We start from the raw sequence: 25,474 nt of genomic DNA on the forward strand, positions 1-25,474 counted from the left end.
ACTAATAATACCACCATACACAATTGATAAGTTCTTACAACCAACGAAGACAAATTGGTGGCAGCACCATACGGTACCCTAGCGTGATTTCTGTGAACTAATAATACCACACCATACACAATTGATTAATGCTTGGAACCAACGGAGACAAATTGGTGGCAGCACCATACGGTAACCTAGCGTGATTTCTGTGAACTAATAATACCACCATACACGATTGATTAGTTCTTGCAACCAACGAAGACAAATTGGTGGCAGCACCATACGGTACCCTAGCGTGATTTCTGTGAATTAATAATACCACACCATACACAATTGATTGTCAGAAATCACGCTAGGGTACCGTATGGTGCTGCCACCAATATGTCTTCGTTGGTTCCAAGCACCAATCAATTGGGTATGGTGTGGTGTATGGTGTGGTATTATTAGTTCACAGAAATCACGCTAGGGTACCGTATGGTGCTGCCACCAATATGTCTTCGTTGGTTCCAAGCACCAATCAATTGTGTATGGTGTGGTATTATTAGTTCCCAGAAATCACGCTAGGGTATCGTATGGTGCTGCCACCAATTTGTCTTGGTTGGTTTGAGCACTAATCAATTGGTATGGTGGTATTATTAGTTGACAGAAATCATGCTAGGGTACCGTATGGTGCTGCCACCAATTTGTCTCCGTTGGTACCAAGCACTAATCAATTGGTATGGTGGTATTATTAGTTCACCGAAATCACGCTAGGGTACCGTATGGTTCTGCCACCAATATGTCTTCGTTGGTTGCAAGAACTAATCAATTGTGTATGGTGGTATTATTAGTTCACAGAAATCACGCTAGGGTACCGTATGGTGCTGCCACCAAAATGTCTTCGTTGGTTGCAAGAACTAATCAATTGTGTATGGTGGTATTATTAGTTCCCAGAAATCACGCTAGGTTACCGTATGGTGTTGCCACCAATTTGTCTTTGTTGGTTCCAAGCATTAATCAATTGTGTATGATGTGGTATTATTAGTTCCCAGAAATCACGCTAGGGTACCGTATGGTGCTGCCACCATTATGTCTTCGTTGGTTCCAAGCACTAATCAATTGTGCATGGTGGTATTATAAGTTGACAGAAATCACGCTAGGGTACCGTATGGTCCTGCCACCAATATGTCTACGTTGGTTGCAAGAACTAATCAATTGTGTATGGTGGTATTATTAGTTCACAGAAATCACGCTAGGTTACCGTATGGTGCTGCCACCAATTTGTCTACGTTGGTTGCAAGAACTAATCAATTGTGTATGGTGGTATTATTAGTTCACAGAAATCACGATAGGGTACCGTATGGTGCTTCCACCATTATGTCTTCGTTGGTTCCAAGCACTAATCAATTGTGCATGGTGGTATTTTAAGTTGACAGAAATCACGCTAGGGTACCGTATGGTGCTGCCACCAATTTGTCTTCGTTGGTACCAAGCACTAATCAATTGGTATGGTGGTATTATTAGTTCACAGAAATCACGCTAGGGTACCGTATGGTGCTGCCACCAATATGTCTTCGTTGGTTGCAAGAACTAATCAATTGTGTATGGTGTGGTATTATTAGTTCCCAGAAATCACGCTAGGGTACCGTATGGTGCTGCCACCAATTTGTCTTCGTTGGTACCAAGCACTAATCAATTGGTATGGTGGTATTATTAGTTCACAGAAATCACGCTAGGGTACCGTATGGTGCTGCCACCAATATGTCTTCGTTGGTTGCCAGAACTAATCAATTGTGTATGGTGGTATTATTAGTTCTCGGAAATCACGCTAGGGTACCGTATGGTGCTGCCACCAATATGTTTTCGTTGATTGCAAGAACTAATCAATTGTGTATGGTGGTATTATTAGTTCCCAGAAATCACGCTAGGGTACCGTATGGTGCTGCCACCAATTTGTCTTCGTTGGTACCAAGCACTAATCAATTGGTATGGTGGTATTATTAGTTCACAGAAATCACGCTAGGTTACCGTATGGTGCTGCCACCAATATGTCTTCGTTGGTTGCCAGAACTAATCAATTGTGTATGGTGGTATTATTAATTCTCAGAAATCACGCTAGGTTACCGTATGGTGCTGCCACCATTATGTCTTCGTTGGTTCCAAGCACTAATCAATTGTGCATGGTGGTATTATAAGTTGACAGAAATCACGCTAGGGTACCGTATGGTGCTGCCACCAATTTGTCTTCGTTGGTACCAAGCACTAATCAATTGGTATGGTGGTATTATTAGTTCACAGAAATCACGCTAGGGTACCGTATGGTGCTGCCACCAATATGTCTTCGTTGGTTGCAAGAACTAATCAATTGTGTATGGTGTGGTATTATTAGTTCCCAGAAATCACGCTAGGGTACCGTATGGTGCTGCCACCAATTTGTCTACGTTGGTTGCAAGAACTAATCAATTGTGTATGGTGGTATTATTAGTTCACAGAAATCACGATAGGGTCCCGTATTGAAAATAGCGTTTCATGTCTTCGTTGGTTGCAAGAACTAATCAATTGTGTATGGTGGTATTATTAGTTCCTTAGAAATCACGCTAGGGTACCGTATGGTGCTGCCACCAATATGTCTTCGTTGGTTGCAAGAACTAATCAATTGTGTATGGTGGTATTATTAGTTCTCAGAAATCACGCTAGGGTACCGTATGGTGCTGCCACCAATATGTCTTCGTTGGTTGCAAGAACTAATCAATTGTGTATGGTGGTATTATTAGTTCTCAGAAATCACGCTAGGGTACCGTATGGTGCTGCCACCAATATGTCTTCGTTGGTTGCAAGAACTAATCAATTGTGTATGGTGGTATTATTAGTTCCCAGAAATCACGCTAGGGTACCGTATGGTGCTGCCACTAGTTAGCCTGTGGTGGTTCCAAAAACTAATCAATTTTTGTCATTTCCATAAACATATGTGTACATGGTATCCGCAGAATAGAGGATGAACTGGAATGTCCAAAGTTCTGGGTTTGAACCTGGGACGTCCTCGTCCCTATCAGGACTGCTGATAATCATATCTCATCGGACTGGATTCGAACCAGGGACAGTGCCATTTCAACCCCTGCACACTGTGCTCATATTTCACCTGGAAGGTTCAGCTCCTTTGATGCTGGGCTGTGAAGATACAAAATCCTAATTCACAATATACATCCAAAACGCATCATTAAAATCATTTAATTCATATCTTATATTTACACATTTTTACAAATTACTTTTTACAGTTTTTTTTTTACTACAACAAAATACCTGAAACATTTCCCTAGACCAGTTATCGAGCACTTTCAGTCTCTTCAACTTGAGTTTGAATGAAAGAACCCCTCACACATTATATTTATGGCTTCATTCCGGCAGAAATAGAAATAAATTCAAACTCTTTCATTTTGGAACAAATCACAAAAAGTTTTCCATTCAGTATCCATAACCAGACTAGGGGATGGCTCCAGTTAAGTGTTACATTAGGCTAAAAAAGATTGATACCTTGTTTCTCCGCTCTGCCGAGCTTAAATGTTAACCCGGCCGGCCGCCTATCTACCCTATACATTACTTTTTTTTAAATCGTGATCAATTTTACCATAACAGACCCAGCCAGTATAGAAATAAACTGTTTATAAATTTTATCATATTTTACAAAAATGACCCGTCCACTGCGGAGAAACAAGGTATCAATTTTGTTTAGCCTTATCCAAAATTCCTTTTTTTTTAAAACCTCATTTACGCCATTTTTTCTGTGAACTATACTGAGTCATCGGTTGTCCACTTACACCACAGGTTCCAACCCCCACTCGCCCGAGACTGTTCGTCGCCGCCGGTGATGCAAATATACTCTTCTTTGTTTTACCTTTCGTAACCTAAAATTACAAAGATATGATGAAAATACGTAAGATAATAAGCTCTGAAGTGAGATATATCTGTTGTAATGTATAGATTTCTTACAGTAGTTCATGCTGTCAATGATGGCAACAGATTTCACCAAAACGGCAAGATTACAAAGTAAACAGTATGATACAGTTCTTACAGATACTGATCAGACTAGGAGAACAGTATCCTTCCCATAAGCAGACTCTGTATGTGTCCAGACTGGTAGAGTGGTCATCTACCCATGAGACACTGTCCAGACTTAGAAAGGCCGAGTCAGAAAGGCCCAGAATCTGTTGCAAGAACCCGGAATCTGTTGTAAGAACCCAGAAAATAGCGAAACCGAAAATATTCACTCAAACCTTCGTATGAAAGTTGATCCATTTATTTTTCTCATGTTCTCGCTCTTCTTCCATTTGTTTCATACGCTGAGCTTTTTTCTGACTTTTCTTACGTTTGTACTCCCTCTGCTGAGCGATCCAGTCTTTCCTGCGGACAAACGAGATGAAAAATAATATCAATCACCGACAACAACAAAAATAGCGTCCAATTTGAGCACATTGTTTCTCTTTCAAGGCTTAAATAATAATAATAATAATAATAATAATAATAATAATAATAGTGTCATATAATATAGGGCACGTGTCTCAACTCCTCACTTCAAAAGCATGTCAAATTTGGTATTATTACTCCCAGCCTATAACTATTCCGTGTATCAGTCATCTCTCCCTGGGGAGAAGTAATATCCGAGCAGCTACTATTAGCGCTCGGGCGTCATCTATCAGGTACCTTAGGGATCATTCATTTATTACGTACACATGAAATTTGACTTTTTCAACCCACCTCCCCTGTACGCAAAATCTGTCATTTTTTCATGTATATCAAGCATTACAGTACGCAATTGCACTGACCCCCTCCCCTCCCATAATGCGTACGTAATAAATATATAAGCTCTGAACGTAATGATCCATTACCTTAATTTCACGAAATCCGAGAAAAGTGGTAAAGTCCTAAGCTATCATATCAAATGAAGGCACTCAATGATGCGTACAGTAGACTCAGCTTGCCTTCAATCTCACGTGACCAAAACTTACATTCGCCGAGGAGAGTAGGAGAGAGCTGGGTCAACATTACAAGAAACGGAGGGAATATTCTAAAATCCAAGACTCGGGTCAGTAGAGTCCGAGACACGTGATAATCCAGGTCAATAGGCCCTGTGACGAGGGACCAGTCTACTGTTATGATACGCGATATGATTATTGAATAATACAACTCTTACTTTTTCATTTTTTTCGGCCCAATCCCGTCCTCTCCTTCCGCTTTACGTCTATTTCCGCCCGGAGCTCGTTTCAGAGACGACAGCTTAAAATCGAAAACATCGAACAATAAATAATCGATTCCTCAAGGACATACCTCGACGCCCTGAATTCAGTAAGTTATACCCTTTTATTCGACAACCAAGATTAACATTTATTTTTAAACGTAACCAAAAGAAGCGATTTCTAGCATTATTAGCATTTACATAGAAATTATAATAAACGACCCCCTGTAACCGGAAATCCGATGAGAGTAGAGATATTTCTAATCGAAGGACATTTTGTGCCCAGAGCCCTGTCTAAACCTGGTCTAAAAATCCTTCCAAACACAACACTTACCAGTTACACCTATCTTTCAGTAATCACTGTATACTCGATTCAGTAACTGACACCACTATAATAAACTAATATTTTTAGAGGTTTTCGTTTTTTCTTACGGTTAAAGAATTTTTTTCGTTTGCTGTAGTAGTAGTAGTTGTCGAGTTAAAATTAATTTTGCTCTCGACTTGGGATGAACTTCACCCAGATCTGGTAGGCCTCAAATTCGATTCATCTAGAAAGCGAATCCTTGGACCTTATTATAAATAGATATGATCTATCTAATCGCTAGTATTAGAATTGAATTCGGACTTCAACAGTCATCTCCGCCAAACTCGAGACATTTAACTAATAAGTAAATAAAGTAGATAAATGGACAAGTAAATAAATTTTCTAATACCTCGGGCGTATTTTGTCGGTACCTGTGTTTGAGTTAGGTAAACCGCGTAATAAATACCGTATGTTTGCAGCCCCAGCGGTTCAGTTTGCACTACCTACCCTATAAAATTTATTCTTGGGAATCTATGTTCAATTACGGATTTCTTTTTTAAATTTGCATCCTGAATCTCTAGTTATTTACTCGAATTTCTCAAAACTTTAACAGCGATTTTATCAACGTTTTCAAACATTATAAACCAGACCTGGATGAAGTAGGTTTAATCTTGCAGGGGAGTTTAAGGGCTATTAGTGATTGAGGGCAGGTTTAACAGAACTTACCGGAACGATTTCCGTAATATCGCTGCTATCTGTGAATGTAACTGTACACGTGCCATCATCCAATACTTCATCGATTATAGCTTCATAATCACTGAAATAATTATACACTTTAATACAGATTGCAACACCGGTTATCCAGACGGATGACAAGCACTCAATTCTCATATTTATAAGCTTCGAATAATCGATGATCAACTTTCAAGTGAATTTTTGAATACCCGAATCCAGACATTACAATTGGATCAACTTACTATTCATTAGGTTCATTTTTTCTACTCAGAAATTGGTATAATTTTCATTTCATTTTTTCTTAAAGATTAGGTTTTTCTATTATAGAAGAAATAGAACGCGGAAGACCCAGTTAAATACTAGTGACACCTGGTGGATCGTCACTTGCTATAAGCAGGGCGACCACTTTCCACCCATTTACGAAACCCCCGAGATTATGTCATTAAACATAAAATTCTCTGAGTGAATCAAAGAAATGTGAAATCTGAATTAGAAAATAATCCTATTTTAACAGAGTGAGAATGTTTACTTACAATCCATCCGATGACCAAGCAGCTAAACAATAATCCCCGACTTTCCAGCCGACCGATTCAGTCAACTGAGGTCGACTAGCAACCGATTTCACTGCAGTCGACGTTGCCGTAGACGATGACGACGATTTATCAGCGGTCTCATTATCGCCGGTGGCGCCCTCTGTGGCCGCGACGGCTAACCCGAGTTCGTGTTGAGTGATCAAATCTTCGGTCAGGTCTAAAACTTCCTGAAAATACGTAACGTCAATGTTAACATCTTAATACAGGATTTTAGGTCTTTTAAAACACAATCATTAAAATACGGCCAAGTTTTTTAAGATGCCACCTACCTTTAAATCTTTCTTCAATTTGAGTAAGTCATCATTTCCAGGATCAGTTGTCAATGCAGCTTCCACCTACAGGGTTAAGTGAGGTCATTGAATTAATACAACGAGAAGGTTATGTAACTAACCCAGTCTATCCCGGATAACAGCAGTTAACCACTCTAGTCTATTTCTTTTTGTTCAAACCAGTATTGATAAAGCAGTTAAAGCATTGACATTCAATGCCAGAAGTGGTCACGTCAATGTAAAGAAACAGAAACCAGCATCTTTTTTGATAAGTCAGTAAACTGAATGGTTTGCATAAATCGATAAAGAACCGTCTTGCGAGCAGCTCGCAACAAAAACCAACTTTTCCAATATCATGGTGAAATAGGCCCGTACTCTGTGTGGTGCAGGCCCAGGCCCAGGGCCTGAGGGTAGCGGAGCGGAGTACGGTCAAGTCAGCCCACTGCCAACTCGTCCCAACCAACTTGGCCGACCAAGTCAGGGTAGCCGACTCAAAACTGACTTTTCGTTCTGTCGCATTTGTTTTGACTATGGTAAACCTGCTTAGGTCACAGTAAACCGATATAAACCCATTTCTACCACAAACCAATTTCAAACAAATGAGCCTCTTATCCTCGCTAATTCTGTATGTAAAAGCGAACCCGCCAATAGAGGGCGGCATGATCGACGCTTTTGCTACCAGAAAAAAAACAGCGATTTAGAATGGATTTAACGAAGTTTAAAAGCATCAAAATTCCTGTCAATCGCAATCGAATCTTAGTAAACAAATTAAATTAACTTTTCATCGATATCTAGAGTTTAAAACTGCCCGGCTTTTACCTGTTGAAGCTGTAATCTGTAACTATCGACATTCGCTTGAAGTTCCTCCGCCATTTTGATTGGTAACAATAACCAACGGTGGACGGACTTCGACACTAAACTGTGGACTTGGATTATATATTTTACGGGCTGAACGCCGGTCTACCCGCCGTTGCCAGAACCCGAATAATCAGAATTGGAACACGTGATTCTTAACCAGCTTGGTATACGGGGCGTACAATTGGGGTATTCAATGGTTTGCCGGGGTATTTGAACACGCTTCAGATCTGGACAGGATTCACTAGCTGCGTCACGTTCCTCACCGGTTTTCCAGAATTCGTGGGGTATAGCCGTATAAATCAGAGAAGGCAGAAAACCTCATATCATTGCTGTTTTGCGACTACATTTTTTGTTTGTGTTGTAAAATTTATTTATCCTTTCATCAGAAATACACCATACAAAATCTAGTTTGAGTAAACAAAGCCACATCAACTGAAAATTTAAATCTTATATTCAATTCATCACGAGTGACATGCATAATTTGAGCTGTACTAATTATAAAGAAGTGAATGATAAAAATAGTATTCTTAATATTGCAGCACCAGCACCCGATGCCAGTGAGTCCGAGGTTATATTGTGACGACCGCTTAAATAAGGTAAGATTTTATGGTACAATACCAACTAATAAAGATCAGTTTATACAATTCTAAAGTGTATCTTCTCGGGATACCAGATGTGTCAGTATCCCGCCGCGTCAAAGTTCGGTGGTGGTGGTATACCAGTTTGACTTAAAAGTTTCTAATCAAGAAAACACAATAACGAAATCAGAAATTTCTGTTATCCTGTAGGGATTATTTCATTTAGATTTTACGTATCCCAACAAAACATCTAAAAGCGATACCGGGATACTGCCGAAATCGAGCTCTAATAATAGACTCAATTGTAACTTTGACTGGCGTATTCTTAGAGCAGCAAAGCAAGAATTTCATACAAATAAATCTGTCTATATAAGATGGAGAAACGTCCCCACTCTTCTCAGTTACAATAAATAATCAATACCAGCAAATTATCAATTCTTTTTACATCACAGCACGTTGAATTACGCATAATTTTCGCATATTTAGCAACAAATTTGCATATGATAATAATCGATTTTGTACAAGCACCTTCATTACTTCATCAAATATTTACAACATCGAAGATGCATATTCATAATTAATTCAAAGGAAAACATCATTCTTTGATGCGGATACGAGCACCTAATCGTTCCGTTGAACGGTAAAAATCCCTGATTATCGTCGAATTCTTTCGAATTTTCTTTCAAAAACTGAAAGCTATTTTCCAGGGAAAGATAACGATCTCGGCCGGTTCATCGCTAAGCCGATTACGTTCAACGAAATTAAAGTCAATCTTAAGGATAATCCGCGTGGACTGTGTTACCAGCCGACCCACAAGTGCCGAGTGATAATAATATCACCAACGAACGCATTGGTACTGCGGTGAAAATGTTACCATAGTGATAGTCAACAGCAGGCAGTTTCATATCAACGAAAAACTCTGTATCCGGTTCAACTAAAGGAATTTGCTAAATTTGACTTCAGTCGGGAGCCAGATACTCAGCGCTCGATTTAAATAAATTTCACTCAATTTCGCGACACCTTGTAGTTGACGGGAATATCAGAATTGAGATCATCGTCTGATTTATTCTTCAAGTTCATTGATATTTATCTAATTAAAGTCCGTTGTAATTAATATTTATCGCGTCCCGCGAGCGTTTCTGCATTTTCGACTAAACCGTCTTCGTCTTGATCGCGTTTGCTCGTTGTCGGGCTACCGGCCGATTGTTGGTGTTTGTATAGTTTTGCTTTGTTTAACGACGGACCTGCAAAGACAAACGTGAATTCGGAAATTTGAAAACTGCAATTTTTTACACGGAGTGACTTTTCGGAATGCAGAAGGATACTGTCACAGTCAGGGGTGAGAATTTTATCACTGTTAATATTCAAATTACATGTAAAAAGTGTTTCAGGGTGGTGAGCTCAAGAGAATAAACCAACTTACCGGCATAACTGAGGAACACTGGTAGAAATACAAGTCCGTGCAACGCTCCGAATAGCACAATACCCAAATACATTCGGAAATAGAACACTTGGAACAATTGTGATTTCGAGAACGCTAGTACTATTATACCTCCTAACTTAGTCAGCGTAATGCCACTGAACACCTGAAATTCAAACAAGTACAAATATGTAAATAACATGTCATACTTCCATTGTTTTTTCCATAATCAGTGTTATTTTTCGAGGTTTGTCTCCTCTTTAAGTACAGCCAGTCAGACTTGGGGCAAATCCTGGACACATATTCGTACATTCGTGTATAATGTACTTATATTTGTGTATTTGAATTTGTTTTTTGTGTCCACAGTCGATATTTTTGATTTTCAACAGTTTCCGATTCAGGCAAAATTCCGTATATGTAGCGATTGTAGGACATTTATTTCATTAACGAAATCATCAGTGTCTACACTGTTTACTTACGGAGCTGCCCATGTGCGATAAGGCGTATTTAGCTCTGGCAACGCGTGATCCTTCGCAGCATATCGCAAAGTCTCTCACGATGTGAGAACAAAATTCTACCGATATTCCGACAGCCTACGAACAGAAAAATAAACATTATTTCAGAGTCTTGATTGAAGAATTACTATTTTCTCTAAAATGTGTGAAAAAAAGTTCGCAAATTGGATGAAATCTTACCATTACTAAATTAACGAGAGATATAGCGTTCAACGTTATATCCCATAAGTACATTAAACCGAACATGTTGACAATAATCATCGTTATGACGATGAGAACGACGGTAGCCGACCACAGGTCAAATCCGAGCAGAATGAACGTAACGCAGAATACAGCGGCGCCACATAGTAGCAGATTATACCACGTGTCGTGGACGATGAACAGATACTGTTCATAAAATACGTAGAATATACTGAAAAATGGAAAACATTTCAATCAGCGGACATGTTACATGTGAGAATGAGCAGACGGACATGTTACATGCGAAAATGGGCAGATGGACATGGTACATGTGAGAATGAGCAGATGGACATGTTACATGTGAGAATGAGCAGACGGACATGTTACATGCGAAAATGGGCAGATGGACATGGTACATGTGAGAATGAGCAGACGGACATGTTACATGTACATGTGACCAGACAGATTCAGCTATAAATATGCGGAAATAAATTTGAAATCTAACCTGTATGGGAAAACGCGGTATGAGTTATCGGTAACGTTGAGAGTTTTAGTGATATTATCAGCGATATCGTGAGCTGATTGAAGAGCGCGGATAAAATCTTTAGACGTCTTCAATATCGTATGATACGTCATAAACGACGTTGCTGTAAAACAAAGAAGATAACGTACAAATTTACTTGTTTTCTAACCAACGCTGACGGTCGGTTTGCAGGTTTCATTTTAAAAGAGTAATATTACAATTTATCCCAGCACCAGGGGCCGGTCGCATAGTCATGCCTTAGACTTAAGAACAGAGTCTAAGACCAACATAGTTCTATAGCCAATCTAACAATCAAGTCTTAGGATTAAAGACCATTTTTGGACTTAAGTCACGAATGCATCCCGCCTCAGTAATCTTCTTTATTTTAAGACGTCTCGACACTCAGGCCTTCTTCAGCGATACAACTGTTGTGTATCACCTGCGTATCTTAACGATTGTTTTACCAATTTTAAATTCACGCATCTCATTTTGTAAGCCTGAGAGCATATATATGGAATTATGGCAATAAATCATCATCATTGTTATTATCACTTTAATTGCTGAAGAAGACCTGGATATCGAAATGTCCAAAAATAAAGAAGATCCTTTTGGAAACTATGATTGCAGGGATGAATTTCATTTCTGGATTTTTTAAAACTAACCTCCGAGTTCTGTTTTATTATTCAGTAGCTCGATCGCGCTACCATACGCGGCATGACCCCTGTAAAAAAAGAAACAGAAAATTAGAATATAATTACTGAAAATATTGAAACGTTGAAATTTGATCAACAATGGCACGTACCCCTTGGTGCAAGCAACTCCAGGATTATCTTGCAAAAACCACGGAATATATTTCATGAACGAGTCTCCAACCGGGCGATTTTGAACGCGGCTGATGTCGCATTTGTGACAAACCTGCGAAGTGTTGGCCGGCTGCAAAACTGAATAAATAGAAAACAGTTCAACACGGTCCCTACAGATTGTTTAATCCTGGATATAAGGAGTTTGAAAGGAGAAAATTTCAAGGAAGCGTCTGCGTGACTATCATATCCCAATTACTCAGTAAACCAGTAATTCAGTGGTTTTGTAAGAAAATATCTATCTTACACAACTACTACTAAACTCAGTTTCTAATTCAGTAACCGCCTAATTGGGTGAAAAAAATTCATGGCTCCAAGTGTACTGATTCAGGCATTGTTTACCGTGCAACTACATGTACAAACATTTCTTAAGATCTATTTCTCAAAATTCAGTTTTGTCAGATTCAGGCATTCTGCTCAAATTAAAGAGTTTCATTCACCTTTAAAAGCATATTCTCTTTAGGAGTTTCTAAATAAAGGTGTTGTAGGGAACCTATTCAAATACTGAAGGGGTAGATGACTTGTAATCAGCCCATGGACTGAAAAAGTTTCATCGAAATTCGAAACAGAAAAAAAAATTTAACAACTCGAATTTCATATTACCTGTAGCGGGACAGAATTTATTTGGATCCTTGTTGAAGTATCGGCAACACGGGGGCTCACCAATCGGGGACGACCAATCGAAATAATCATCCAACCAGACAGAGGCTGGTACCGCAATCGACGTACTAGAAAAAATTCAAAATCAATTAAAAATGAAACTGATTAATTGAAGCTAGGAAGCTAAGGGATTTGAACCTGATGGCATGGATACTGCCCCTGATGACATCGAGACTGAAATTTGCCTCAGCGATTACACAACAGGCAATCTGAATGGCTTCGGGGCATGTGTCTGTGCATGGGGTCTAGTGTGGCAGAGTCAAACGATGCTATCAGGTTCGAATCCCTGCAAATGAAGCACGTGGCCGAGTCTGGTTATATCATCAGGTTCGAATGAGGGGGATCAGTTCTTTTGAATATCTAGAATTCTTGAGAATCACTTACTAAGCCGGGTCCTTAGCGGCAGTCATGATCTGACCGGCTAACGAGTCCTGCGGGCAGCCGCTGCCTCCGCAGATTTTGTTCTGTCCGTCGTGCGTCGTGTAGTCGTGGCCTCGCTCGACGACGAAGTAAACCGGCGGTCCGACTTTCAGATACTTCGACAACGATTCGAAATAATCCAAAACGAACGAATCTTGCGGCATCGACAGTTTCTGATCCAAACCGACTTCAATTTTCGACGTCATAGCGACGCATGCACAGAACCAACCGGCAAATACGATCACCTATTGAACAAATAAAACAAACTTTGTTAGTCGGATAAACACGGTGGCCATTTTTATTCGATATGATTTTCCCCGACTGTTCTCTGATAAATCTCTGAATATGTACGTAGTTTTCCTGACTTGATCTGTTCAAATCCAATCAATTAACAGTCAAATAGGTAAGACATAGACAGAAACTGTTTGATATTTTATCTAGCAATCTCAACAAATTTTCCCTGATTTTTAAATTTAATTTACAAAATTCCTCGAGTACTCTCTCATCCCTGTAGCGAAAATAAAATTCCTCGATTTCCAAATAAGTGGCCACCCTGATAAAATTTCAAGCGCCCAAGTCTTGGAGTAATGGAAATACTTTCACTCTAGATTTCATGAATACGCTCGACTATTGGTATGCGATAAGGGCATAACTTGTGGCAAGTGAGGATCCCACTGGTGTCAATAGTATCGGACAATGATGCCGAATTTCTTCTCATACTCGATAAAAATCTATCCATAATTTCTGAAGTTGTGCTACATATGAATCGTTCAGACTAATCAGTGTTTATTGTGAGACAAATTTGAATAATTACTAATGTAAATGCTAAAATCTAGATACAAGTAAATTTCGTTCATGGGAGGATTATCAATAAAATAAAGACTATAGATAGTGGAACCCCTTATAATGTTATCTTCGTATCATTCCGCGTAATCGGCCTTGAGGAGCTCTGCTGACCACGCGTTAACAATCTCAATGGTCAACTGATCTAAATCCCTATCATCATCAGCCATAGTGAAAATAAAGCTGATTTCACTGATAACAAGATAGAAACTTATAAGCTTTCTTGGATAAATGCTTGAAATACTGTGACGGAATCTACCTATTCAGACTATATAGCTGTCAAAAGTGTCTACCTACCACAAGAGCTCGGACCCAGTCAGCCATTAAAAATCTCGAGTAATAATTCTTGAAGAATTGGAACAGGAAGCCATCTTGATTTTCAAGGTTTTTCGTCGGCGTAGCTCGAATGCAACAAGCGATGTCGTACCTGTCGGCCTAGCAACAGAAAATTAAATCGAATATCGGTGTTTTCAATTAGACAACAATGTGTATGTTTCCGAAGACGTTACTAAGCGACTGTTACCGTACCTTCTGTCGGCGAGCGTCGAAAGACAGGAACGCGACAAACGTCGTAATTTGAAGGAGGAAATTGAATAAAACGGCCCCAGCCGCGTACAACGAAAACATCTTAACTGCCGGCATTGTTGTAAGAGCTCCTGTAACAATCAGATAATACTCAAATGAGAAATTATGTTTTTTTTTTAAAGTGAATCATCTTGTAGTTTAGATTTATTCATGAATTAATTTAATTGTTCTTCACTTGCCTAAAAAGAAGGCCAGCGACTCCGACGAACTGGTGAGTAACATACTGGGCCCAACTTTACCAACACATCGACCGATCAGCTCTTCCAAAGTGTCGGTACCTTGAACCGCACGCTGAGAAAAGAAACAAGTTGTTTTAGGACAAATTTTATCGTGAAAAATTTTTTTTTCAAATTCCCCGAGTTTTCACCGATAAGTTCGAACGCACCTGATAAGTTTGAACGAGGATGAAGATGTTGTCGACGCCGACGGCGAGCACTAAAAACGGCACGACTTCGATGATGATCAGAGTCATCGGAGTCCCGACGTAACTGAAAAATCCGAGCGACGCCCCGACCGAGACGAGAACGATCAATACACCAAACAGACCCAACGATACTTTAGAATCAATCTGCAAATAATCAGAAAACACGTCAGACTCGATACGAAAATATTCATCACTTTTTAGAAATTTCTTTTTCAATATCAGGTAAAACGCCTTAAATGATGTGTCACGAGCTATCCTGCTAAAATTGAGTTCAGATTCGTTCAACAAGTGACCTCCTGGGCTCAGTTCCATAGTCATGGCTTAGACTTTAGACTTTAGACCAATTTAAGACCATCTTAGTTCTATAACCAATCTAACAACTTAAGACCAGTCTTAAAATTTAAGACCATTTTTGGACTTTAGTCTCAACTGAGGAACCAGCCCAAGGGGCCGGTTCCATAGTCATGGCTTAGACCAGTCTTAGACTAACTTAGTTATATAGCAAATCTAACAACTTAAGACCACTTTCGGACTTAAGTCTCGACTATGAAACTGGCCCCTGGTCTATATGAAAATGAGTCCCTTTCCATAGATGAATGGCTGACTGACTCACTTGAAGAAAAAACTGCACAATTACGAAATAAATCTGATAGAGCACCGAAGCTTCGAGCCATCTCAGATTTATTTTCCGATATTATATCCTTATAACTGTAATATAACCGTTATAACTATAATCTTCATATGTAACTATCACTTAGTTTAAATTTTTTTTCTCAGGGCAATCCCCCTATCAGGCTCAGCCCCTGGGGCTTGGGGTTGTCCTTCTTATATATGTCTATTTATCTATGCAATTATATCCAAAGAAACTATGTTTATAGTCTTGTACATATTATAAGTAAATAAATCATTCATTCATTCAACTGCTCTTAGAAAATAAATCTGTACAGAAAATGGCTCATAGGAGTCGAAACATCAAAATTGTGGGTTTTTCTTCATCATCTTATGAATCTCAATTTTCCAAAGACAAAGTTCAGGTAAGTCTATGAACCTGGGTTGGTATGTATACTTACGAATACGCGTTCACAGTTGGTATAGTTTTCGCCGAGCGCCAAGGAAATATAAATAAACATAATCATGTAACTGATTAGAATAGTCAGCACATCCGATTTACTTTCACGAGCCAGTTCATCTTCGATCGATCTCTACGAATAGAAATACAAAATAATCACGTACAAAGTGAGAATATTGCTGTTCAGACAAATCAGGGGCCAGTTCCATAGTCATGGCAAAGACTTAAGACCAGTCTAAGACCAACTTTGTTCTATAGCCAATCTAACAACTAAGACCAGTCTTAAGATTTAAGACCACTTTTGGACTTAAGTCACGACTGTGCAACTGGCCCCAGGGGTTAATCTAAATATGAAATCCCACCCTGCGTGAGAAATAAAAGAACAGTTGTTGATACAATGAGATAAATAATTAGCTTTGAGAAATCATTCTTTCTTAGTGTGAGATTTTATAGTATGATTGCGACATGGACAGTGTGGTTTCATTCCCAGATATTTCTCTGACCCTTCAACCCGGATTTCACTGATTAGATTATAAAAACATCTTCAGTGATATCAAGAGGTTCTTTGTGCCAGTCGTCAACAGTAAGAACAAGAAGACACTAAATATTCAAATTCCCCGATTTTCAACAAAAGATTCAAAAGTCTCTGATTTTCCCTGCATGGAAAAATGATCCTGGAATTTGCCGATTTTCCGTGCTATTTAAGAACCCTAGAATATAGAAATACTAGGATTCTTACTCAATTACGAAAAGTTTGTTGAGTAAAAGCTACTTGAATGGTATTGATTACATTATCATAACTTTGGAAACGGGAACTGGAACCAGTAACAGGAGAAAAGAACGATAATTCTTAACTGAAAAATTAATTCTATGTAAAATTGATTACATAGTTATGTTACATGTTATCCGACTGATAAGGATAACCGAGGCTCAAGGTCAGAGAGTGAAAACCGGGTTACCAGGGGCGCGATATGATATACCACAACTATTCACTTTATAGCACACACTACTGATAAGATAAAATATGAATCCACTCAATTACCGGTATACTGTGTTCTAAACATATTGCCTTTACGTTACATTATTCTATAAAATTGTCCACTGAGACAATCCGTCCAACTAACATCAACAGTTACCGAATGGTCAGCAAGTTTAATCACAACTCTATTCAGGGCTCCAGTTTTACAACAAAATTCAATTTATAGAACTCAACCACTGTGCCTTAAAGATTACGAACTGTATAACTGGGTCTTCAGCGCAGGGACTGTGCCCTAGAGGTCTGGCTCCTGAGCCTGGAAATCTACGCATGAGGTTTAGAAAGTTGTGAAACTATTTCAAAAGAATGCAACTTTGTTAAGACGAGAAGATACACAATATCTGTGTATGATGATAACGAGAGAAATCCCACAATAACGAAGCCAAGATAGCCTTTGAACCCTCCGGGCTTTTTTTTAGATTACATTAATCTCGCACTACATCCCCTATTGTTTGTCGTTTGCCTTCTTTGTTTTCTTCCTTAGTGTTCAGGTTTTTGTTGTTTAATTACTTTAATCTTAATCCTTTAATCTTTATCATTTGTCATATTCTTGTATAAAAATCCTGTTATCTTATTTTGTTCTCAGTACGCCTGATGATGGCTAACAGTTGTTAGCCGAAACGTCGCTCCTCAAATATAATCATTCTGTTATAGAATTTTTCAATCTTGGCTTCGTTATTGTGGGATTTCTCTCGCAACTGTGTAACTGCATGCATCCTTAGAAGTCAAGAATTGGGGTTAGGATAGAAACCAAGTGGTTATTGTTAGAATCAGGGGGTGGGGGGGGGGGTGTGGGGCTGGTGAAACTCACCTCAGATGTGAAACTAATCACGAGTTTTTCGTTTTTCTTATCGTTTTTATACTCTTCTACGAATCGTACATACTCAGCTTCCCACAACATGGCCATCTTGTAAAGATCGGACGTGGCGTCGATGCTGTTGTTGACGGAGAACGTTATCACGAGGGCCGTCGCGTCTTTATAATTCTTACCCTTGAACCCGCCGAGCGCGACCCACGGAAACACCGGACCGCCGTACGTTCCTAGACACGACTGATGTAGATCGGGGTCAGACGTCACCGTCGGTCCTCTACAAAAATAAAAATTTTGGATTTGATTCCGAAGTTGTAGGATGAATTCCAGGTTCAATCAGCAATGTAAGCTAACTGGATCCATAGTACTAGGTTCTGGGACTATGAAACTATGTCCTAGTTCAATGAAGTCTAGTAGTTATCTTGAGTACAGTTTCATCAATTTTTGAGTTGCTACACGTATAACCAGTGCAGTAGTAACTCAATGATTTCAATGATTCACAATTCAAACTTGACTTGACCGTCTTAAACTAGACCCTTGGCCCATTTTCAAAGTCATAACATTTAGTGCTGTCTTGAATCTGAAGACTGGTCTTAAGTTGTTATATTGGCTCAAGAACCAAAATGAGCTTAGATTGGTCTTAATGTGTTAGGTTGGCTATAGAACCAAATAGAGCTTAGATTGGTCTTAATGTTAGGTTGGTCTTAAGTTTTTAGATTGGATAAAGAACCAATATGAGTTTAGACTGGATTTAAGTTGTTAGGTTAGCTATGGAACTAAGATGGTCTTAGACTGGACTCATATCTAAGCCGTGACTGAAACGACAACTAGCCCCTCTTCTCTGGACTTCAATACCCCACCACCAGGGGGCGGAATGAGAGGTTGTAAATTACTACACGCACACTTACTGCACGCAACTATCGAAATGTTTAATATAATCAGCGACGACGAAGAATCCGGATGAATCCGTGACCTCGACTTCGATTGCTGTTTTATTATTCTGCCACCAGTTCAACGGACTCATTATCGCGCACTCGTCGTAGTTCGGCGACAGCGGCTTGAAACAGATATCCTTCAAACCGATCGTACGATTGTACGGTTCGTACCAAACCGTCAAATTCTGTATCGATAACTGCAGCTCGAGCACCTGAAAATATCATCATCCGAGAAAACTAAATAAATATCAAATTCATATCGAATTCATTAACTATCAGGGCCACCTATTGCCCCTGACTTAAGAACGTACGCACAGAAGCTTTCTAAGGCTTTCTAAGGCTCTTTTTAGTAATCTCAAAATAAATAAGTCTTTTCATGAGGGAATAGTAGTTTAGCCCTAATCAGGGCAGAGTTCAATTATACCCAAAAGCAATAGGTACCATATACAACAAACTACTTTCATGTGAAAATTGAGAACAATTAGTTGTTTAGCTCTAATTAGTTAGGGAGGGCCGGAGTTCAGAGTGGGCTATGGAGGGAGAGCCAGGGGTTCTGAGAGGGCTATGGAGGGCGGGCCAGGGGTTCTGAGTGGGCTATGGAGGGAGGGCCAGGGGTTCTGAGTGGGCTTACCTTCAGTAGGAATGATTTCTCGAGCACGGGACCATAAGACGTTTTGCCGGAGGCCGGATAATTAGCGTGTAACCAAGCTGTGTCTGTCTGGTTACGAATGATCAACTGTTCAGTTCGGTAAAATGGTCTGCAACGCGTGCAAGAAAAACAAATACAATCACAATTAATTCACTTCATTCTCAGATTTAAGAAGTTAAAACACATTGCCCGACGAATACAAGTTATTTCGTAGTTCCGGTTCTGCCATCATTCCCAATAAAAACTGGTTTCGTAAATGATCCCTTTTATTCACTCTTCCCTGGCACACGGAAAAAACACAGTTCTTGATTGGCTGCTGGCAATGTGAACAAATTCAGGGCCCAGTTGCACAGTCTTGACTTAAGTCCATAAGTGGTCTTAAATCTTAAGACTGGTCTTAAGTTGTTAGATCAAGCATAGAACAAAGTTGGTCTTAGACCAGTCTTAAATCTAAGCCATGACTAAACAACCGACTCCTGTTTCATTCTCAATGCTCATTGGTCAGTTTTGAACTATGTAACAGCTCTATTGCCAATGTTATGTATAAATGAATGCTAGAAGAACGACGCTATTGTCGTGGGACGTATCGAAAATAAAACTCAATCATAGCACCATTTTAAATCCGAGTTCATCGAAGCTTGAGGAAAAAATCCAGGGGCCGGTTCCATAGTCATGGCCTAGATTTACGACAATTCTAAGACCAACTTAGTTCTATAGCCAGGATAACAACTTAAGTTCTATAGCCAGGATAACAACTTAAGTTCTATAGCCAGACTAACAACTTAAGTTCTATAGCCAGACTAACAACTTAAGTTCTATAGCCAGACTAACAACTTAAGTTCTATAGCCAGACTAACAACTTAGTTCTATAGCCAGACTAACAACTTAAGTTCTATAGCCAGACTAACAACTTAAGATCAGTCTTAAGATTTAAGACCACTTTCGGTCTGAAGTCTCAATTATGGAACCGGGCCCACGACAAGCGACAAACACGACACCAACTATGGATTAACTTGTAAAAGGGGCAATGCTGTATATAACACTACAGAGTGGCAGAGAATGTGTTAAATGAAAAACTTACGCAAATTTCTCGTTAAAATAATTACGTTCCAGTCGAGCTTGACTGTCGGGTGAGGACCACAATTCGACGGGATCGGTGATCACCTGGTATAACGGAATTCCGCACAGCAGTATTATAGTTACTATCGTACTGATACCGAGCACCCAGATCGGCTTGCGAGCCGCGAACGTACCCCATTTACTGAAAAATTTGAAAAATAAAATGCTCTTAAACAACCATTGACGAAACTCTAAAAATCTCGCGATAAGATAGTTAAAATAAAGAGTCCTAAATTTTCTTCAGTCAATAATTCATTTGACGTTTTAACTTTATCCGTTTTAACTAATCCCCAGGTAACTGAAATCAAGGGATGTTGAAAATTGAAAGTTGAGAGCGTTAAATGAATTTTTGATCTTTTCTATTATGGTTTTGCCCATCAGGTTCTTAATTTGCGATGTAATTGTATATGAACTGGATTAATTATAGATGATCTAATTAAACCAGTTCTGATCTACAGACCAAATCAATTTCAAATGATTAAGGGGGTTGTAATCTATAAAATGAATTTATCTCAAATTATCCCAATCAAACGGGTTCCAATTCATGAATCAAAATTCTCGACTTACTTGAAAGCTCGTTCGAGTTTCTCCTCGAATAACATGCCGATTTTCTCGATGCGTCCGATATCGCCGGCTTTTACAATAGGCGGCGGCACGTCGTGTCGATATTTACCCTTCATAACGACGGACGCGGTAAACCGGTCCGAGTCGGAGTCCGGCCCCGTCGTCGGCGTCGAATTCATCCCAAACGTGTCCAAAACGACGATGTGATACCACAATTGAACGGACATAAAAATGAGGAAGAACAACGCGTAAACGATAAACATCACGACGAACATACCGTCCATATTTAAAATCAGCCATTCGTACGGTTTGGGCGCCGGTGGCAACGGTACGCACACCTCGACGCAATCCGAACAGCTACACGCGGGCGTCGACGAGTCGACCGCTTCCCAACACGGGACGGTCGTTCGATTGAACGGCGACATCGTTTCGTTGAACGTCGCGTTCGCCGTGAACGTGAAATAAACCGGGAACGGCGTCACCGGATTGTTCATGCTGCCCTGGTAACCGAGCCAGTCGGCGACCGTGCATTCGTTCGCCTCGACGTTTCCGCACATCGCTCCGATCGCCGGAGCGTTTCCTCCGGGCATCTGAACGTTACGACACGAGTTGAACAATCGCTGCGAGTAGTCGTCGTCGACGATGTAGTTGACGGCGCCGACCTGCGTCCGCTTGTCGACAGACTGCGACGTTTTGTTGACGCTGAGAAACTCGCTCTGATACGGATCGCACGCCAACGCGCACCACAACTTGACGAAGTTGCGGTAACACGACGGACATCGACCGAGCATCTGTTTACCGAGTCCGATACTTTTACTCATCGAGATGATCTGCGACGGAGCGCAACAAGTCACCGGGTTCTTCAACGCTACAAAAATGAAAAAACATTTACAGAATGAGGTACATACTACAGCCTCAGCAGCAGCAGAGGCAGCGGCGGCGGCAGCGGCAGCAGCAGCAGGTAAAACCTGTTTGGAAATTCATTATTTTTAGAGAACTGTTCTACATAAATTATTCTATCTGTTTATGTTTCCAGCATTCAATCACTCAAAAATCACTGCTTAGTTTGAAGCGCTTGTTTTTTAAATGTCATATTGAAATAACTGCTGAAGAATGTTCCAATTTATGAATTGAAAAATATTATGAATTGAAGAATGATTTGCACTGTTAGGAGCACAAAGAAATTAAAAGGGTATATTTATGGTTAAAAAGGCTAGAATGAATGTACGCAGAGCACTGGGCCACGTTTCACAAAAAAAGTTTTACTAAAACTTTTGGTGTAATTGCCATTGGTTACTTAAACTTTAGGCGTTAACTTAACCATTTTAGGCTTAAACTTTTTTGCAAAACTGGGTCCTGGCCTTGTACAAGTAGTCGTACAATTTCAGCGCGTCTAAAAACTAACGTAGACTCTAAGTTGTGATTCATATATATAATCCCATGATATCATTTATTTTTGGCACAATTTCAACGAAGAGAAAATAACGATTCTAGTAGGAATAACTTACCAGTTCCGTTTTCATCTTTCACGTACCACGGACAGTACGTCGATAATGAAGCGATCGCGTCTTTGTCAGTTAACGGCACGGCTGCCGTGTTGTTCACGCAGTTCAACTGATGTTCGGGATTATCCGGAGCCGCCCCGCATTGATCGTACCATATACAATGACCTTCACCATTCGACTGCGCCTAAAAATAATGGAGAGAGAAATTACAATGGCCAGAAATCTGCTTAACCTCTTCGCTACCATAGGTAATGTAACACCCCTCACCAGGGCATTTTCCCATATTATGACATATTTTCGTGTTTTGGCACTGATTCGCCATCTATGAGTAAATAGTGTAACTAAATTGAAGCAGACGATTATTTAGTACGTCTATACACCAGCGGCGTAGTGACTGACCACACCAGCAATTGTAGTAAATGAATATATTTGCGACGTGAATATACGTCGTGCGTGGTAGCGAAGAGGTTAACAACGTTTTGAATTGCTGGTTAAGATTCATATGTCCAGAGCCCGGTTCCGGCCAGCCTGGTGCCATCGTGTAACTGGGTTTTGTTTATGAAAACCTAAAACTCTAATTTCTTCTGTAAATCTGAACCCTTGACTCAGTTGTTAGAAAGTTGGTTTAAGTTAGGCTAAAAAATAATTGATACCCTGGGGCCGGTTGTATAGTCATGGCTTAGACTTAAGACCAGTCTTAGACCAACTTAGTTCTATAGACAATCTAACAACTTCGGTCAGTATTTAGATTTAAGACCACTTTTGGACTTAAGTCACGACTGTGCAACTGGGCCCTGTTTCGCATTTCTGCCGAGTTTTTAAGTTGACCCGGCCGGGCGCTTATCTACCCTGTATATTACTTTTTTTTAAATCATGATTGACCTAACAATAAGAGACCCGGCAATTATAGAAATGAACTGATTACAAATGTTATTAGTTTACATTAGTGACCCAGCTGTAGGAGAAACAAGGTATCAGGGTCCAATCTAAGCACTTGTCCAATTGCCCGGGACAAGTAGGTAATCATTATCACTTGTCTGCCGGGCTAGTGCAATTTTATGCCACAAAGCTTTTTTTCCCACTAGATACAACGGATGATAGTGCCACCAATTGGACTGCCTGTGTGGGGCAAGTAGCTTTTGGAGGGGCAAGCAAAATTTCAGATATGCTTGCCCCCCGGCAAGTGGCTTGCATTCCTTAGATCGGACCCTGAGGTATCATTTTTTAGCCATCAGACATATATAAAATAGTTATTTTAACTGTTAACACAGTAATATGTTACTAACCTCAACTCCGACTAGAAAACACAATCCGGTCATCAAAATCCAGCCAATCATTTTGCACCCTTTGCTCTGCCGCGTCATGACGACAATACTCCAAATCAATAAACTAATTAATCGATGAATTATTAACTCAATTAAGAAACATGAATGTCGAAAATAGAGACGACTTTAGAATTTGTAGTCGACGAATCACATGAACCCGCGGTAGTGTGGAATGCTTCAATAATGACTAGTCTCAGATCAGCAGATCACAAAGTCCAAGTTAAAGAGGAACAAAGTTCAACAATGTTATTCAGCACAGCACATTGATCTCTAACTCTGTCTCTTGTGTGATCTCAGAATTATCCGACTTCTAGGTCAAATCTCAATTAGTAAAACAATTCAGGGCTATTCATTCGTCCAACCTGAAAAAAACGAAAAAAATTATTAATCATGATTAATGTAGCCTATCATCATTAACCAAATGCAGATTCTTTTTCTTACTCTAGACTTTTGACGCAGACGAGCACACTCCAAAAAAAAGCTGCAGTTTGCTGGAGGATCTTAGAAATTGAAAGACCTTTTTTAATGATTAAAATATATTTCCGGCAACCTGTCTGCATGACATTTGCTGATACGAAGATATATCATGAATAATAGTCTCAAAAATCTCGATAAGCGAAATACAAAACATGGAGCACCTGTCTAGCCTACAGGCTTTACATCAAAAACTGATAGTTATACACTGAACTAGGCCTATGATCATATACACTCTTCCCTACTCACTCAAACTCAACTGATGAACAAACAGCAAAATGTGGATGTGAAGACTGGCATTGATCTTTGCAGAGTAATCATTTTAAAAATGCATTCCTATCGATTGTAGCAGGCCGGGATTAATTGAGAGGTCAAAAATTCGTTACGTTTATATAAGCAGTATTTTCAAAAACAAATAAATGTTGATTGGATTTAACTTGATCGTTCGTTACTCTTCTCGGAGGATACGGAGGTTTTTCGTCTGCACGAATCTTCGACAAACGGATCCTAGATAAGAAATATATATATATATCAATACTGACCTCTCAATATTGAACATTGGGAACAACTGTTGATCATTAGTTTCGGTGTTTATGGCGAGATCAAAGCGGAATCCAGGAAGTGAATGAATATCGTACGATCACGATCAGTCACATGATAGGTCACATGATCTGCCGATCCTGGACATATTCGATTTTACTCGTCCATAAACACTACTTCAAAACATTGATGATGCTCAAAAACAGACTGCGGAGTTTCGTCTTGAGATATCTGTAATAGCATAAAGTGTGAATGAAAATATATCAAAACTGCCAAAAATTGCTAAAAGAGTTCTTCAGTTCTCTATCGGAACTGTAACATTCGCATTCGAATAGGCTCTGGTACACACTTGCCAGCAATCCACTCTAATAAAAAATTTCCAGTCTCGTGCTGCCTCCAGGTATATCGTTAACGACAAAATTGTGAACTAACCTATTATCCACTTGCCGCAGTGGGAATATTGTGCTTTCGGATTAGTTCACAAATTTA

At 39.7% G+C, this 25,474-nt stretch overlaps 2 protein-coding genes across 2 annotated transcripts; both read right to left on the reverse strand.

The window, feature by feature from the left end:
* Nucleotides 1-3,181: 3,181 nt before the first annotated feature.
* Nucleotides 3,182-7,966, reverse strand: LOC141909608 (survival of motor neuron-related-splicing factor 30-like). The gene is made up of 7 exons (XM_074800113.1): nucleotides 7,912-7,966; nucleotides 7,093-7,158; nucleotides 6,764-6,990; nucleotides 6,222-6,312; nucleotides 5,150-5,232; nucleotides 4,233-4,359; nucleotides 3,182-3,863 (listed from the first exon to the last, which is right to left on the reverse strand). The coding sequence occupies exons 1-7, from the start codon at nucleotides 7,963-7,965 to the stop codon at nucleotides 3,723-3,725; spliced, it is 789 nt and encodes a 262-aa protein (XP_074656214.1). The 5' UTR covers nucleotide 7,966; the 3' UTR covers nucleotides 3,182-3,722.
* A 340-nt stretch (nucleotides 7,967-8,306) lies between these two features.
* Nucleotides 8,307-25,100, reverse strand: LOC141910159 (NPC intracellular cholesterol transporter 1-like). The gene is made up of 22 exons (XM_074800879.1): nucleotides 24,988-25,100; nucleotides 23,933-24,333; nucleotides 22,650-22,830; nucleotides 21,145-22,009; nucleotides 20,540-20,719; nucleotides 19,441-19,567; nucleotides 18,783-19,021; nucleotides 17,875-18,151; nucleotides 16,029-16,160; nucleotides 14,920-15,102; nucleotides 14,714-14,825; nucleotides 14,478-14,605; nucleotides 14,247-14,384; nucleotides 13,071-13,351; nucleotides 12,630-12,754; nucleotides 11,969-12,107; nucleotides 11,829-11,887; nucleotides 11,149-11,290; nucleotides 10,644-10,875; nucleotides 10,428-10,541; nucleotides 9,952-10,114; nucleotides 8,307-9,772 (listed from the first exon to the last, which is right to left on the reverse strand). The coding sequence occupies exons 2-22, from the start codon at nucleotides 24,008-24,010 to the stop codon at nucleotides 9,639-9,641; spliced, it is 4,029 nt and encodes a 1,342-aa protein (XP_074656980.1). The 5' UTR covers nucleotides 24,011-24,333; nucleotides 24,988-25,100; the 3' UTR covers nucleotides 8,307-9,638.
* Between the last annotated feature and the right edge of the window lie 374 nt (nucleotides 25,101-25,474).

The sequence above is a fragment of the Tubulanus polymorphus genome, chromosome 8, assembly GCF_964204645.1.
Source record: "Tubulanus polymorphus chromosome 8, tnTubPoly1.2, whole genome shotgun sequence".
NCBI classification, from domain to species: Eukaryota; Metazoa; Nemertea; class Palaeonemertea; order Tubulaniformes; family Tubulanidae; genus Tubulanus; species Tubulanus polymorphus.